Below are 17,002 nucleotides of genomic sequence, written 5' to 3'. Positions count from 1 at the left end.
ATATCTATACCCATACATATATCTATGTGATGCAACAGGCTTGTGTGTGTGGTCACTGTGTCTGCTTTGCTCACAAAACTATTGCATAATGTGGGGACAGTATGTTGTTAATTAGGAACTGGCCTGCTGTCGAACTCTGATAAGCTAACACCCTGGGGAAGAAAGGAAACATGGGTCCTTTCACCAGGGCATAAAATTTATCTTGGTAACCTCAGTACCAGGGAGGTCTTGCACTGGAAATGCGCACTGGTGTGACCAGTTTAGGAAAAGGGAGGAAGCAGTGTGTGGAAAGACAGACTTAAGTTACAGTCAGTCAGTAAAAGCTCTCAGTTCTCAAGTGTTAGCGGGATGCAAGTATTATTTTTAAGAAATAACCTCTTTAGCTCCTATTTCTCCTCCTAGCAACTTCAGCTTCCTCACTCTGCCCAGATAATGAACTAAATATTGAAATAACAATTTAGGAGTAGTATCTCATTTAGTAAGGGATTTGAAATAGCTTCTTCTAGCAGGATAGTATTTGAGTATTTTAAACATCCCTCTCTAATCCCTTGAGATACAGTATTAAATTAGGGAATATTCAGTCATTTTCTTCCAGCAGTAATGTTCCTGGCAGAAATTTATTCTTGTCAAACACTTAGAACTCCCATATTGCTAAACAGTGCATTTCAGCAATGTTTCACTCTAAGGTATGTTGGTAGTACTTAATAACTTATTAATAATAGAGGAAATAATTTGGCTATTTAACCATTCTTCATATAGTTGAACTGTACTAGAATCTAGTGCAAAGGATAGTTGTGGCAGTATCATATAGAGGGATTGAAGATAAAAGACAGTATCAACCATATCATTAATTTAGCTGTGGATGATGACAGCTGATGGTAGTTGATGCTTTAATTTGGGTAATCAAGGAGAAGGCAGTGCAATGTTCTTTCATTCAGATGTGATCTGACTTGACTTTAGAAATTAGTAAAGTGCTAGCTCTGTTTAAAGAGTGGATAGGTATTGGGGGAGTAGGGCTGGAAAACCAATGGTACCAAGTTTGGGAGAAACCACAGCTACTTTCTATTCCTTCTTTCCTTCCAAGCTCAGACTACAGTATCTTCTCTACTCCTGTCTAAGACAGCTTCTCCAGCAGCCTGATCACAAGCCCAGGATACCTGATGTGGTAGGCAACAGATGCCTCTGAGCATTAACCTCAAGCTACTCCAAAAACACACTCTTGGACCTTTTATTTCCTGTGACTGTGGTGCTGCTGGCAGGACTTGGTATTTTACAGTCTGGAGCCTTTCAATGAAACACAGGCTTAGAACCCTGTCATCCTGGGTGTAGTGTAGCCTAATCAGTGTCTTAATTATACATTGATTACTTCAGGAAGTACATTTGGGATAAGAAGGGGTTGGCTTTTTATCTATAGCAAACCCTTAGCTGCACATGGCTTTGTGCAATACATTTCTTACACCCATCTTCAATTCCTGCAGTACTCAGCTACAGATTTCACCTGTTTACAGTAACTGGCTCAGCACCTCTTAAGCAGTATTTCACAGCATTACCAAGCAGTTCCTTCCATTTGGACACCTAAATACCTTATACTGAAGCAACCAGTGGGAGAAAAGAGGTGCTCCAAGGCTTTGCCTGGGAAATGGAGATGTGTAACAGAGCCAGAACCCTGAACCAAGACTTTGAGTCACAGAGTTGCTGAGGGTTCATGCTCTGATTTTTATTCTCCTTGCATATAAGGGTGAAGGTAGATAGGACTGCTCAGGCAGTGAGCAGACCCATACTTTGTGCAACAGTGAGACTGACCTTACTGTTTGCAATATGAAGAACAGAATCACAGTAACACTTAACTATAGGCTTTCCTCTTTGCTCTGAGGGACTATTTTAGGGGTAAAAACACACACTACCTAACTTCAGGTGTGTTAAGATCCTCCTCCTTCCAAGGGAGCTGATATTATTTGCTGCCTCTCCCCCTCAAAACAGTACCTTTCTTATGTCCTGGAGCAGGGGGAGTTCTGTGGGAAGGTTTAAGGTCAACATGCACAGTAGTATAAGCTGCCTGGATGCAGTCCTGTAGGTGCAATTGTCTTCCATCTTGACCCCCCCTACAGGGAAAGAAGTTGCACAAGATAGTTGCAGCTTCCCTGCTTGCCAAAACCAGCAGAAACTAGCTAGCACATATGGTCTCCCAGTATAAACTGGACCATCTAGTAATGAGCAGGGAGCAGAAATTATGTCTGCTTAGCATCAGTGCCTTTTTAGATCAGTCCTCCTCCCTATTCCTCAAACAGGCCTGCTACTAAGCCTTATTCAGATGAATATTGAAAACAAGTCCACTCTAATACTTGGTCAGGTCAGTCTAGGAGAGATAAAAAGACTTATTCCCAATCTTGGTCACTGTCATGCAAGGATGTCATAATAAATGGATGGTTTTTTTGTCTGCTGACGGAACTGCTCTAGCTTCAGGCCAATCCTCAGAAGAACAGCTTCATCCCACCATTTTGCCATGACCTGTGAGAAGATGAGAGGCAGAGAGAGAGAGGAAAAAACAGCATGACATACAGATGCTCTTGAAAGCCCTGGAGAACATAATTTTCCCCCCAGCAAAACCTAAAAGACATATTTTTCCCTTTTACCTCAGTAAATATGGTGTCAGTGCACTGGGGATGAAGGCAGCTGTGTGACTCAATTACAAGACATCAACCTTTCATTTACATGAGACCCGCTTCAAGAGGCAAGGGCTTTATAAAAGTTACAGAAATTAGAAATAAGAAAGGAAAAAGTAGTGACAAATACCAGGTACTGATGCAAGTAGACAGATATCTATCTCCTAGATGGCTGAAGAGTCCTTTTGCTGTTCAGGAGTGAATTACTCTAAGGCAAATCTCTTCACCCACAAGTGTAAAAGTCTTATTACTAGTATCTGTCAACTCCTCAAGTGTGCTATATGGAAGAGCAGCACCCTGGTCATAGTGGTTCAGGACAAAGACAGCTTGGGATTTTATGATTCAGCATTCACAAAGATGTGATACTCACCTGGAAACTGATGGGAAGCCCAGCAGTAGAATATCCAATGGGGACCACAAGGCCTGGAATCCCAGTGAAGTTACCAAGCTGCATGAACCTGGAGGAAAAGCTGTCATCAGCATTCCTGCCTTGAGAGATCAGCAAAATCACCCTTTTTAGGGCAGAGGAGAGGCAGCTAGGATTGATCTCTCCTGCTCTACAGCCTGAGCTCTTTGAGTTAGTGCAGCACATCCCCAGGTTTTGATTCCATAGTGCAAACAGCACTCTTCTTACCTCATGGACCGAGCTGTGAAGGACATATCACTGCTCCCAGTCACTAGGTCAGATTCAAAGATTCTTGGTGCAGTAGAAGCAACAGCTGTGGAGGAAGCACAAAATGACTAAAAGGGACCTCATGAAGTCATCTTGTCTAACCTTTTGTCTCAAGGACAGTCATCTACAGCAGGTTGCCCAGGACCATGTTTAAATGTCTTCTGAGTATCTCCAGGGATGGAGATTCCACAGCCTCTGTGGGTAACCTCATCCCGTCTTTGAAGAGCAAATGAAGAGACGGGCAGTGGGAAATCTTCAAGAAACAGCTCAGTTCATTAAAGCCACGTGTTTGACATACATTGGTGATGCAAACTCACACCCCTAGAACGCAATCAAGTCACCAAGACTTATGAATTAAGCGGTTTCTATTTAGAGTGAGAACATTTGCATACATAATTAGATGCCCAGTCCCTCCTGTGTAAATGTGCTCTGCAGCTCCTGTTTCAAGTAACAACAATGGTTTCTCACTACAATGGTTATAGGCAGAAAGCCTAGAAGTGCACAACAGTCTTTCTAGCCAGGCTGCATTACCTTCTAAAGCCCTGAGGCAGAGCACAAGATTTGCACAGAAGTCATGCTCTTAAAGCTGGGGAGGGAAAATTAATGGATTTACTGTTCTTAAAATGTACCACACAGCTGCTGGGGACCAGTTCTTCAGCCAAGATTGCCAGTACCTGGTGTAAGGATACAGTTCACAGTGGTGAAGATCTCTCGCAGAAATCTCATGCTCCGAGTTCTCTGTCGATTTGCCTGCAAGCAGAGAGACTACTGTCTGACTGGGCCCTCCTGGCTCACGAGGCTCATATTTGATGTTGACAGACTCTGCCCATGTCAGAGCTATGCCTCTGCAAAAGATGACACCATTCCTGCAGTTTGGAATCAAGATGCAGAACACCAGTCAAGGTGTCATGTCCTGGGTGGTGCCCCACCACTCAGCCTGCTTTCGCAGCAAAGGACAGTACAGCTTGGTGGTATCTTCCCACATGGATGGGAAGGTTCAGAAAATCCTCCACCCCACCCTTACAAGTTCACCAGGTGCCTCCCTTCAGCCTTCACCATGGTATGTTCCTTACTGTAATATAATCCAGAGCTGTGAACTGTGAAGCCAAGGCCAGGTTAGCCCGAGTGTCCAAATTCTGAAAGAGAAAACAATGATCATGGCTCTACTTGGAAAAAACTGAATGTGATAGCCTAGGAGTTCTCTTCCAGATCTACTCTCCTGTATCAGTAGTTATCTAACAGATGGTTTGTCACAGTAAACAAGGAGAGCCTCAGGTTTCTTATTGACATGACACTTGTTCTGTATTAGCCAGGACAACTACTGCCATTGATCCAAACTGCTGCTACTTACCATTTCCTCAAAATGTTTATTGAAGTCAGGTTGCAGAAAATCCCTCATCTCACTGAGAATGCAGATTACATGTGCTACTTTAACTTCTTCCATCTCCGGAAGAGACACTTCAACCACACTGGCTCCCAAACTCTGCAGGTGCTCCACAGCTGCATACAGAACAGGTAAAGCATAGACAGCATCCCTGAGTTCACCAGACCTCACAGAAGGGGCATTAATCCTGACCCCCTTAAGAAGCTGGAGACCCTAGAGGCCTTTACAAAGCAAGCATCTTCAGTGCACTGTGGCATGCAGACTGCTGTAGCTGCCTCTTGTAGGTAAAAGCCTTCAGCCTAACTAGATCTCAATAATCCAGCAGGGCAGTGGTAGGGGCTTGCAGACAGGATCCTAATTTACCCACAACTTTTCTCTCCTCCCTCTAGCTCCACAGGTAACCCAAACCATAAAGAGGGACTGACAGTGCTTCCCTGAGAACTTGACATGACCAGCATTCCAATAGCATGATGTGATTATTTATGATCATGAGATGCATCAAAGCCTCTTCTGAACTCTAATGGTAGGGGAATCTGAGGTATACTCAGCAGACCAGAATCAACAGTACAGGTTCGCTAAATCCTGATGCACTTTAGCAAGGCTGAACACCAAGACTTCAGGAAAAGTGAGTCTTTTGCAGCCCAGGAAGAATCCTCTTCTTTCTTTTGACCCTAACTTCTTCATAAATAGCCACGCTTGCCTATTTCACTGGCTTGTGGTGCATCTCTCCTAATAAAGCCTTACATATGTATAACTGTGTCTATGGAAATAAGTAGGCTGAAGACAATCCAGGCAAACAAAGCCTGAATATTGTGAATTCTCAGCTCCAGTGAGTAGGAGGGCAAGTACTATACCAAGCTTTGTAGAGTCTTTCTCCCCCACCCCCAAGGTCAATTTTGCTTAGTCTAAAATCTGACAAACCACCCTGAAGGCATCATTTGGCTGGTTTCAAGGAAATGCCAGAGGACTGGGTACATCATAAAGACCTATTCCCATCTTTCTTGCTGAACATTATGTTGTGAAACAAGTGCCTCCCTTAAAAGTCTTTTACCCTTATAGCCTGCAAAGTATTACTGAGCACAGATCTGTCTTTATACAGGCAGAGGCTTAGCACACTGGGCTGCATTCTTCCATTGTAACCTGACAAGCCTATAACTGTTGAGCTTTTTAACCCTCAGCAGTCAGGAGGGTTTCCCTAATACAATGATACTGGTGTTTGTCCAGCCAGACCCCCTTTAAATGTCTGCCTTTAAGGACTTCAGGCAAGATCTTTTTAATGTACACATAAAAAAAGGACCAAGTGGTACCATGGCATCAGGTAGAATGAGACTTAAGACTTTTCCTCTTTACCTTTCTCACACATGGACAGGATTTCAGCATCACAGGCCTAGAGAATAGGAGGAAAGAAGTAAGTAGACATTAGGAATTGCCCTTCTCTCCTTGGTGAACATATTCACCCAGACTTTGGCCCTGATGGAGCTTTCTTTGTTCCTGTCCCTAATGGCAGTGAAACACAGCCCTCCAGGACTGCCTTAGGTCCTGCTCCAAGAGAACAGCTTTCAAGTTATTTCCATAGGGAACAGGAATGGTAATCTTTTCCAGAGGAGAGGGTATTCTTACTCTGTTCTGGAGCAGAGCCAGAAAGAGTCCTTGTTTTCCTCTAGGGAAGAAATCCTGAACACATTTTTGGGATTGTATTACAAGTGCCAAGTGATACTAGCTAGCAAGCTGAGTTTCTACATTGGAACGATGAAATACCACTCAGCAGCTACAGCAGCATCACCAAATGGTTACATTACTTTTCCTCATTTGATTTTAAACTAGCTGCCTTTTTTAATCAGTACAGAAGCATTACTTCCAATAGAAACAGCAATATGAAGAACCATACTGCCATCATCTGTACAGACCCATGCCTCCAACAGACTTTTACTCAAAAGGCTGCCTTAGGGAAAAAATCTATCCCTGTTGATGTTTTCATCCAGGCTATATTCTCTTCTAATTATAAAACTAAACATGAGAAGCTCTAACAATGATGGGCAATGCACTGAATTCCTTTAAAATCTCATTTTGCAAAGCAGAAGAGAGACAGAACAGGCACCTTAAAAAATGTCCAGTCCACTCCCAGTTTCAAGCCTTTCAGATCAGGAGCACACATATCAGAAAGGGTTGCTTTGGGCTGTTTAAGACCTGCAAGGAACAAACAAGAATTCCTCCTTTTACACAGGATCCCTCTAGGACTGCAGACCACCTGGGCTCTGGAAGGAAAAGGATTCACCTACCATATGGATAGAGTGGATCTGGCTCAGCAAGAATACTGTAGACAATGGCTGCATCTGCCACTGAGGTACAGATAGGGCCTGTAAATGAGAGGACAGTTAAAAAAATTAACAAGAGGTAAACAGGACCTTCCTCCCAAGGTATTTTGCAGATACAGATGTCTCCTCCCCTGTCAGAACAACACACAGCAAGGTCCCTGAAGTGGGGCACAAGTCCTCTTACCTACGCTGACTGTAGAGTAGGAGAGTGGCAAGCTGCCATGACAACTGATGCGCCCAAATGTACCTAGAGAAAATTAAATGGGCAGTTAGCTGGGTTATCAGCAGTCAATAGTAAAATCTAAACTACATGGCTCTGGTGCACTCAATCAGTAAGCAACACACCCCTGCCAGTTCACTTTTACCTCTGCTGTTTCAGAACTGAGTCACTCATCTTTCGGTACCCTGTTCTGCTGACCATGATCTGTCTCATGAATGAAACAGATGTGTTCAACAGATAGTGAAACTGTTTTCCCCCATAAGTTACTTAGTTGAAGGAATATACGTGCAGGAGCACATATATTTAAATACTTGCATTTAAATATGCAGAAGCAGAATCTATAGTGCGGAGGATGGAAAGGCAGGAGCAGGATTATCAACAGCAGGAGATACCACCCCCGGGAGATCTTGCCTGTTTCACTAGTGAGCCTTCATGCCTAATACCAGTTGCCTTCTGTGAGTATTCGTACTGCCCTTCTGACTGGTTATAATTTTGTCATCATTGTAATAATTATCTTCCTCAGATAAATCAAGATTTACCGAGTTGATAAATCAACCGAGTTGATTACATGTGGAAGATGGGAAAACGGAGTAATGACAGATAAAGACAGAATAATCTCATCCCATCTCAGATGAAGCAGAAGATATCCTTTGGAATGATAATCCCTTAAGAAAAGTGACAATCCTGCCAGGCCACCATCCACACTGTAGACAAGGCCTGTGTATTTCTTATATCCTCTGCACAATCCCCTTGATTGCATTGATTCTTACTGAAAATAAAAAGACATTGCTGCTTCTTTTAATGCTAAGAGGGAATTACTGTATCCTTGTTTCACATAAGCCTATTACCAGGTTTAACTTACCAGATACTAATCTGAGCAGCATCAGCCTCTCCATATAATTGGGGTGATGGAAAACCATCATGGGTGGAGATGCTTTTCAACAGCTCAGTACAGATACCAAATTATGTTGGAAATACTTCTCAGCAAAGAAGGAAGACTGAAGAGGGATGAGTGGGTAGAAAGAAAAGCAGCACACATTTTGGTTTAGCATTTGACTCAAGAAAGTTAGTTTTTCCTGAACATCTGTTCAAAAGTCAGTACACTGAGGATACTTCTCCTCTGCCAGTCCAACCCAAATGACTCTCAGGCTGTTACACTTGGAGTTTATCTGGTTGGGTTTTGCTTGACAGGAATGAACAGACTGTCCCTGATTTGTTTGTGGCATGCTATCTGATACAGCAATCAAGACATATACCCTCTCCATGATTAAAGGGGTCTACCTTTTAGCCCCACCACACCACAGAATGAAGCAGGAATCCTCACAGAGCCACCTCCATCTGTGCCAATAGCCACCGGGCAAAGACCTACAAGAAACCCACAAACACACATTGGCCTGTGATCAGAGAGACACTGTGTTGCCCTGTCCACTCTACCAGCATCTGCAGCCACAACAGCACACGGAGCTCTCTGTTCAGCCAGAAGTTCCCTCCAGCTTCTAAGCCCCCTCATAAAAACTAAATGCCTGAGGTACTTTGGCTCAGGACCTTCCTCCCACCACCCCTGAACTCTATTTAGGACCACCCACCTGCTGCTACAGCTGCTGCTGACCCACTGGAGCTCCCACCTGTGAAGTGGTTAGGCTTGTAAGGATTCCTAGGGATCTTGTGGTACCTGAAGCAGACAAACAGTGTTGAATCTTTTTTTAGGAAGAAACGCCTACACTAAAGGGCAGGAAAAGATCCAGAAACACAGCTCAGTAATACCATTTCATCCTGAATAGTCCCTAGAAAACAAGACGCAAAAAAAACTTGTGCCTCAGAATCCAACCTCTTGTTACCAAAAGCAGGCTACCCAAAAGAGACAGTCTCAAAACAAGAGCAAGGATGCCACTCCAGCTCTTCTGTCTGTGGCAGCGCTGTGCTGTTACTGAATGCCACACTGCCTTATGCAGTTCCAAAAGGTGGAGCAGTCGGTGCCCAGCAATTCTTACAGACAAGTCAGCATCCCAAGCAATGCCCTTTAACCCAGCACAGCAGTTCCTAAAGTCTCCAGGCTGACCATGGTCCTCAGACACCAGAGACCTTCCAGGCAGCAAGGCATCCAACCAACTTCACACAGTAAGGAAATGCCCTGGCATGTTGTTGCAGGTGAGGGAGAGCCCCAGTTCCATCCAGCCACCCATGCACAAAGCAAAGCTCTTCACATGGCTCATTAAAGCTGGAAAAGCAGTTCTCAGCTTGGCTACAGCTGGAGAATTCACAACAGCAAAGCAAATTCCAGTTAACCTGTTTTAGCTATGAAATAAAAACACTACACTCTCCTAAGATGACTGTACATTTTCTCACTGTTCTGGGCCGTTTAAGAATTTACTGTGACTGAGCATTAGATTACTATTTATTTGTTTTCTGTCACTGCTTATGTCTACCACTCATCCTGTAAACATTCACACCTCCAGGCCTGTAAGCCTGGCAAACCAAGTTCTTTACTCAGATGATAAATACCACTTGGATCCTCCCATTCCTTTGGTTTCAGGAGCCTTTAGGCTTCCACAGGTACTCTGACCATCAAGTCTACAATGCTGGGTTTTCATACCCCCAGGGTTCTCCCTATACAGGGTGCTTACATCACTCTTATTTCCACATAATTGCTCTAGTTTTGTCCACTTCCCTGTCAGTTTTGGACAGACTTTTAGGTCTTTCTAGACTGGAGGGGAAGAGAGATGAAAGGGATTTTTACCTATTAGGGTTGCATCCAGTTGTTCCAGTCCCTAGTTCGTGCATGTTTGATACACCAATAATGATAGCCCCAGCCTCTCGCAGCTTCTTGGCCACAGTAGCATCTTCAGTTTCAGGCTCTGTCCCGAGATACACTGTTCCCACTCGGTGATGGTAAGGTGCCTTAGCAAGAAGACACCTTATTATTCATCCTAAAACCCCAGCAAGGTAGGCAAGTCAAAAAGTCTGCCTCCCTGCAGCAATGCAATGGCTATGTGCAGAGGCTGCAGACTAGTTACCTTGGCCCCACAGCACAAAGGAGTTTTATTTTCTATTTTTCTATGGACAGAGCTGCAGCATTTCAGATCTGCAGTGCCTTGAAGCAAGGCATCAAGATCAGATGAATGCCAAAATACCAGATGGACTCATTAGCAGGGTGTACTAAGTACTCTTCACTTTGAGGCAGCAATGGAAGAATCTGTACATAAACAGGACTCCCACCCTATGGGCAAGTCTCTGCAGAGCATACAACAGCTTGATGGCACCACCAGAAGCATTTAATTGTAGCTACTAGTGGCCCACAGGTAAAACTCCTTGTGAGCAGGGATTTTCAAACTAACTTGCATATTTCTGACACTAGTATGTTCTTTAAGGTAAGGAGACAGGGATTCTGTGCCAGTGGAACAGAGTCAGTACCTGAGAAACACAGTTAAACCCACTGCTACAGATGCATTTATACGTTCTCCTTTCATCATATTGGACTGCTTCCCAACCTCACGCTCTATTCCTCATGGATTAAAGAAACCAGTACAAGATTTGGAACATACCTGCTATACTCAAAATCTGTCTTCACCTGGCAAAGCTTGTTAATCCTACTCATTCCAAACCCACATAATACCCCTTATTACAAACATATTGTCAGGCTTCTGCTGAGGTGTTGGCCTTCAAACCTTGTCACAGTGAGCTGTCCAGGTGACCACCTATAGCATGAACCAACAGTTAGACAAGGAAACTCACCACTTTGAACTCTTCTTTCAGACACACTGGGATGCCATCCAGGTAAGACAGGGTACATTTATTCCTATAACGAGCAGTAGAGGCCTCAGCCATCTGCACAGAGAAAAAAAAATTATCTATCTTTAGTTGAGCTGAAGGTCATTACCAGTATCAGACGAGATACCAAAAATGGCCTTCTAAAGCTCCTGCTGAGCCAAACTGTAAAAGTTTATTTCTTCTTCAACCATATGCTCATGGGAACTACTATTGGAAGCATCTATGCTAATGGATGCCACATAAGCACAGAAGTCTCATTTTAAGCATAGTCATCCACCACAAAACAGATTGCTTTAATGCTGCTGCTCTTTGCAAAAGGAAAGCTAACTTGTCTGTAGTCCTCTACATAAGTAGGGAGGAAAAATGTACATATTTTTCTGTGCAATATATCAGTAGAAGAGCCTCTGCCCCTTCTAATGGATGCTACTGCTGTTGGAGTTTCCTACCAGAGACAGACATTACCAGCATTATTTGTTCTTGGTCCCATTGCACAATTGCTCTGAGTGGGGGTGTGGATTTGTCGCAGTCCTCCAGCATGGCAATGATGTTCCTTGCTACCTGAGATGGTGTCAGCTTCCCACTCCTACAAGACAGGAGAAATTGGGACCTTGTTACAAGACCCCCTACACCACACCACACCCACAAACAGGGTTTGTCTCTTATGTAGCAAGACAGCAGCTGTCACAGGTATAAGTAAGAACTAGATAAGAATCTGTGTGTGGTGATGGTTTCAATACAGTTGACACCATCAAGACAGGAGACTCCCTTCTTTAAGGAGAGAATCTGCCTACACAGCATACCCCCAGCCCCTGGGGGAGTAGGGGCAGGAGCTAGGAGAGTTACCCAGACATTCCTAAACCATCAGACAAACAGGGTAGGACAGCTGACAGATTTGCAGCATACTCAAGCTCCTGAAAGCCTGAGCCTATGAAACTTCCCATATCATGAGCTAAGACCAAGAGGCCAGCACCCTCTATACAGGCTTCCTCCTAGAGAGAAAAGCTACCAGCAGTGGTGTCACAACCTACCTTTAATAATTGAGCTTTCCCTCCCTCCTGGCAAAAGGACATGTTACACCTCAAAACCATCTATCTTTGGCTGACATGAAAGCCTCACAGCCAGAGGATGCACCTATTAGTACCAGACTGCAGTGTCCACCTTTTGCTCTGAGGCCACACTAGACAGTGGCAGAGTTGGCCCTTGAGGACTGAGTGCCAGGAGCACAGAAGGGTTTATATAAGTGCTCCACATCTGACACACATTCTAAAGGCAACCAGCCATTACTGAGCAGCCAACAGCTTGCAGAACCTCAGAGCCATGGATGTGCTTCCAGCTCTTCCTGAGCTGCATATATTTACTGGTGGAAGCAGTCAAACTGCCCACAGGAGTACAAGCAGTTGGAGCTGGGAAATGCAAGGGACACACAGTATGTGCAACTCACATCATTTAGCTGAACCTTCCTCTCCTTCTCACTCACACATTTGGGTAAACAAGGTATTTAGAATTCTCTTCCAGAGATTGACAATAAGATGAGGAAACCAGCATTTAAATATTCTTGCAGGGCTTGTAGAAGCTGTGCCAGCTCTCCCAGTTGGCTTTCCTTTCTTATTAGAGGAAAAGGACTGCATGGGGTCATGCTAAATTGTGGTACCTCAAGGACAATCCTAACAAAGAGATTTCTGAGAGCTTGTGGAGCAGTAGCTCCCCACAGCAGCAAAAGACACAAGACAGGTTGTTGCCAGACCACAATTTCACCTACCAGTAGCAGTCCAGGTAGTCTTTGATGCCTTTGAAGCTAAACCCATTGGGAGCAGAATCAGACCTGCCAAGAAAGGATTAAAGGGGCAACTGTGAACTGTCAGATCCACCTCTGTTTAAACCTGCAGACTTCAGCATCATAGTCCAATGCAGGCTGGGCATCACGCACACACAGCAAACCTGCAGGTCACCAACTGGAATGCTAGCCTACACATTTCAGCTCACACTCTGTAATGTGTCACTGGCAGAGCTGGGGGCACAAGAACCAGAAGGCAGCACTCATCTTGACCAATGCTCATAGACATCAGTAACTACTGGATAGGCCCACATTTAAGAACAAAACCAGATGGGGAGAGCATTCATAGGAGGCCAGCTGCTCCCACCTCAGCATCAGAGCTCAGCAAGACACACAGGCCTGAGTAATGTTTTGCCTGGAATTAAGTGGGATTTAATCAAGGATGGGCTGCAACCAAGAAGCCAAAAATGCTTTTATCCAAGCAACCTCACAAAGACTAACTTCTTGCAGTTCATTGTCTTTATAACCTGTGTTCCTCCCCTCCTCTAAGCAACCTGTGTTCTTTTTGAGACTCCTTGCAAGCAAGAAGCAGTGCACCTGCAAATTTACTTGAGGGTATGTATGTGCTGACAAGCCAACCACAAAGTCTATGTGCTCTAACAGTGCAACTAGAGCCCTGGCAAACACAGATTTTGGTCTCTTCCACAAACAGATTCTCTGAGCTGTGTAGAAAATTCACATAGCTTGTAAATACTGGCAATTTCTAAGTTACAAACACAAAGATGGCAGGCAGCACAATTTGGTAAAGTAGCAGGGAAAAGATTTTAATCCAGATTATTGATGACAGCTTCCCCCTAATGTAATAGTCCCACATGCCTGTTCTTCCACTCCACTCTCACATACTGACCTTCCATCTATCAGCTGCTCTATAATATCTGAAGTGCTTTTAGCCTCAGACTTGTCTTCTGTAACCTCTGCAGCAACCTCTGGGATAAACGTGGGATCTTCTTGAATGTCAAGTGAACGCATGAGAGAGAAGTTGTTTAGCCTGAAAGAGAGAGTCACTGCTAGAGTTTGCAAGCTCTACTGTGACTAATTTCTCAGACTGTTCAGAGGGAGCCTTATCCACGAACATTTTGTCTTAGCAGTCTGCTCTCCCAGCGGGAAGTTGCAACAGTTACATGATAAATCTCTCGCAACTTTCCTACAGGCAGCATCAAACTCTTTCTGCTTAATTAACAAAGCCTCCTACCTCTTGACATAAGGCCAGACAACCTCCATAAACCCACGCTGGGAAAAAATTATGAAAGTTTTTAATTTGCTTTCATTAGATATACATCCACAGAACAATAAAGACAGGAATGGAGTGGAAAACAAAAGGAGTAACTAGTATAAACCATCCATGCACTAATTCTGTTTAAACAAGAACCTTAGACTTTTCCATTGATTTCTTCAGCATAGTTTGTCTGATTCACACAAAAAGCTCATGCACCAAGTACAAGTTCAGGAGTACCAATTGTGTTTAACACATTTTTTTACTCTCCTGGGCTGTGCACAGATGGCATCACATGATGGGCAAACTATGTGAGCCAAGCATGAGCCTGAGGTTCCTGACACCTCTTACCCAAATGCAACCTACACTTGAAAGCACAGCTCCTAAACAAAAACATAAGTGAGAGAGGGAGACTGACATCAAATAGTGAATATCATTAAAAAGAACATATTAAGTAAGACCTTTGAACTTCATCTCTGACCTCATTTCCTCACTATTACCACTCTTCTACCACTACTGGTGATAAACGCAGCAGATTAACACACCCATGAACATGTGAAGACTTCTCTTCACCAAATGAACAGAAAGGCAAAGAGACAAGCTGTTAAATTCAGTTTCTATGCGCATGCCTGAGTGTGAAAAAAGGAAAATATCTTCTGATAGAGATGGACTCAAACCAAAGCAGCTAAAAAAAAAATAATCTAATAAACAACATCTATGATAATGTGGCTTTCCTCATAAGAATGGTTATTTCAGATAGCATGTAAGAGCTGTATAATGCAAGTGTCTTTAAAAACAAAACAAAACAAAACTCTATGAGAGGGAGAAAACTCCCTGCTCTTACCTCATTAAGACTGGCAGCAAGCAGATCTGTCCAAAAGCCTAGAAGAAAGCAAACAGAAACATTGGTGTGCAGTAACTTTGACCTGAACATGTTCCTCACTAGACAAGGAATGCTGAATGTGCTCAGTTGCTGCAGTCTCAAAGCACCCAAGAGAGCATGCAATGCTACGTAGTTAAAAAAAGCACAAACACTTGTATTTCAAGGCCACAAAACAGGCCCAAAATGCTTTCCTCCACCTCTCATATTTATATAATTATAAAGAGCATATTCTTCTGAATCTTCTGCCTTTGTCCTTCCCTGAAAGCCTGCAGCTGCAGGCTGGAACACTTTTAAGAGGCATCTATGTAGCTCCCACCCGTTACTTTCTTCATGTGCTGCGTATTATGCAAAAACTGGATAAGGTAGAAGCTTATTATGATTTTGTTTATCTGACTGTTACGATCTTTCCTGTCACTCAACCAGCTCCTACAGTAAACTGAGTCAACTTGGAAAAACATGAGAAATTTAGAAACTTCATGGTAGCTAAATACCTTGGGGTTGCCAATGTAGCAATATCAATGGTCCCAAAGATATCATTCTTGTTCTAGCCTGTCTTAACAGCTCAACAATGGACTTCTATGTTAAGGGATGTACAAATACAGTACAAATCTGAAGCAATGCACAAACTCCTAGATCCATGAAATGATACGTTGCCTCACACATTACACAAGAATTAGTCTTTTTTTTTTTTTTAAATCACATTGCTCCTAGTCTGTATGCAATCTAAAACAGCATAATCCCACAGGAGGTTGAGAATCTCGTGTTTCCCCTATAAAGGGGGCTTCAGGAAAAGTAAACAAGCCCAAGGCCACACGCCAGAAGTGGCCCCAAAGCAAAGGATAAAAAAGGTATTCCGGTTGTTATGTCCTGGGAGAAAGCCACTTGCAAGGTATTCTCACAAGTAATGGCACAGCCCAAAACTAGTGTCCACTCTAGGCTGAACCAGCCACCAGGCTCTGTTACAGGTCACACTGCTGAAAACGAGTCTTTCATGCCTAGCCTTGACACTGGATGAAAAGGAAAGGCTCAGCAGCAGCAGCAAAATTCACCTGCTTTTTTGAACAACAAAATTCACCTGCTTTTGGACAGACACTCTCTGCCAAGGGGATGCAGGCTCCCTCACACAGGAGCTGTCACACCCCCTACACAAAGCCACGGAGGGAACCAACCTGCAGGCTCAAGGGCAGCTCAAAGCCCACCCGCGGAGAGCTCTGGTGGGGCAGCTGCCTTTGATGCCTTCCTGCAAGCCTCATTGAAAAGGCTGAAGCACCCCAGTCCCCTCACCTCCGAAGAAAGCCGGTAAAGTCCGTAAACGGAGTTTGATGTTGGCTTCTGTCTGCATACCCAAGGACCCCCATGACGGGACCCCTCACGCCGGGGCCAGCTCTCCCTCCTCCCGTGGCATCCCACCTGGGGGACAGGGTGAACTCCTCACCACGGCAGAGAGACACAGCTTCCCCTCGGCTCCTCTAGCAAACGCGGCTCCTACCTTCCCCACGAAGCCCTCCTCCCTGCGAATCCCCCGGCAGCCTTGAGTCGGTTTCCCCCAGCAACCTTTGGGGTTTTACCGCCTTGTTTACCCTGCTCCCGCACCGCCGTCAGGTGCCGGGCCCGGGGGGAGGCAGGAGGAACGCAGCGAGCGCAGCGGCACAGCACATCCCTAACCCACTCACCGTGTTTGCCACATGGACGAAGAGGCGCAGCCCGGAGCCGCACAGCCGCGGGGCCCACTGCGGAGAGGAGGCGAGAGGTGAGCTCCCCGCCATCGCCCGGTTCCTCCTTCCCTCCCTCCCTTCCCGGCACTCACGGTGTCCCGCGGCGGGCTGCTGCTCCGCGCCTCGGCCCGGCCCGGCTCCCGGCGGCGCATCACGAACCCCGCGCTGCCCGTGTGCCGCCGCACGCAGCACAAGTAGGCGGCGGCCACCGGCAGCACCGAGAGTATCAGCAGTAGCAGCACCGGCGCCATCGTTGTCCTTCCCTTACCCCCGGCGGTAACTCTAAGCCCTCCCTCCCGCTGCCGGGTCGCTGCTCGGGGCTCGCCCCGCCCAC

General features: G+C 44.9%; 1 protein-coding gene across 1 annotated transcript; it reads right to left on the bottom strand.

Annotated features, from left to right (window-relative positions):
• Positions 1 to 28: 28 nt before the first annotated feature.
• On the bottom strand, positions 29 to 16,999 carry LOC103532837 (fatty acid amide hydrolase). The gene is made up of 20 exons (XM_030457386.1): positions 16,761 to 16,999; positions 16,627 to 16,683; positions 14,915 to 14,952; positions 13,705 to 13,845; positions 12,783 to 12,845; positions 11,486 to 11,606; positions 10,988 to 11,080; positions 9,993 to 10,153; positions 8,842 to 8,927; positions 8,537 to 8,620; positions 7,220 to 7,282; positions 7,000 to 7,077; positions 6,819 to 6,907; positions 6,071 to 6,107; positions 4,688 to 4,836; positions 4,410 to 4,472; positions 4,011 to 4,086; positions 3,298 to 3,382; positions 3,034 to 3,121; positions 29 to 2,508 (listed from the first exon to the last, which is right to left on the bottom strand). The coding sequence occupies exons 1-20, from the start codon at positions 16,917 to 16,919 to the stop codon at positions 2,398 to 2,400; spliced, it is 1,842 nt and encodes a 613-aa protein (XP_030313246.1). The 5' UTR covers positions 16,920 to 16,999; the 3' UTR covers positions 29 to 2,397.
• Between the last annotated feature and the right edge of the window lie 3 nt (positions 17,000 to 17,002).

The sequence above is a fragment of the Calypte anna genome, chromosome 1 (assembly GCF_003957555.1).
Source record: "Calypte anna isolate BGI_N300 chromosome 1, bCalAnn1_v1.p, whole genome shotgun sequence".
NCBI lineage: Eukaryota > Metazoa > Chordata > Aves > Apodiformes > Trochilidae > Calypte > Calypte anna.
The sequence above is the reverse complement of the archived record's forward strand: the minus strand, read 5'-3'. Positions and strand labels throughout refer to the sequence as shown.

Coding starts and splice junctions, on each gene's coding strand:
- LOC103532837 (XM_030457386.1), bottom strand. CDS start 16,919: ATGGCGCCGGTGCTGCTACTGCTGATACTCTCGGTGCTGCCGGTGGCC. Junction 11,081..11,485: donor ACCAAGAACAAATAATGCTG/GTAATGTCTGTC, acceptor TTCTCTGTGCAG/ATGGCTGAGGCCTCTACTGC. Junction 8,621..8,841: donor AGCAGCAGCTGTAGCAGCAG/GTGGGTGGTCCT, acceptor GGTTTCTTGTAG/GTCTTTGCCCGGTGGCTATT.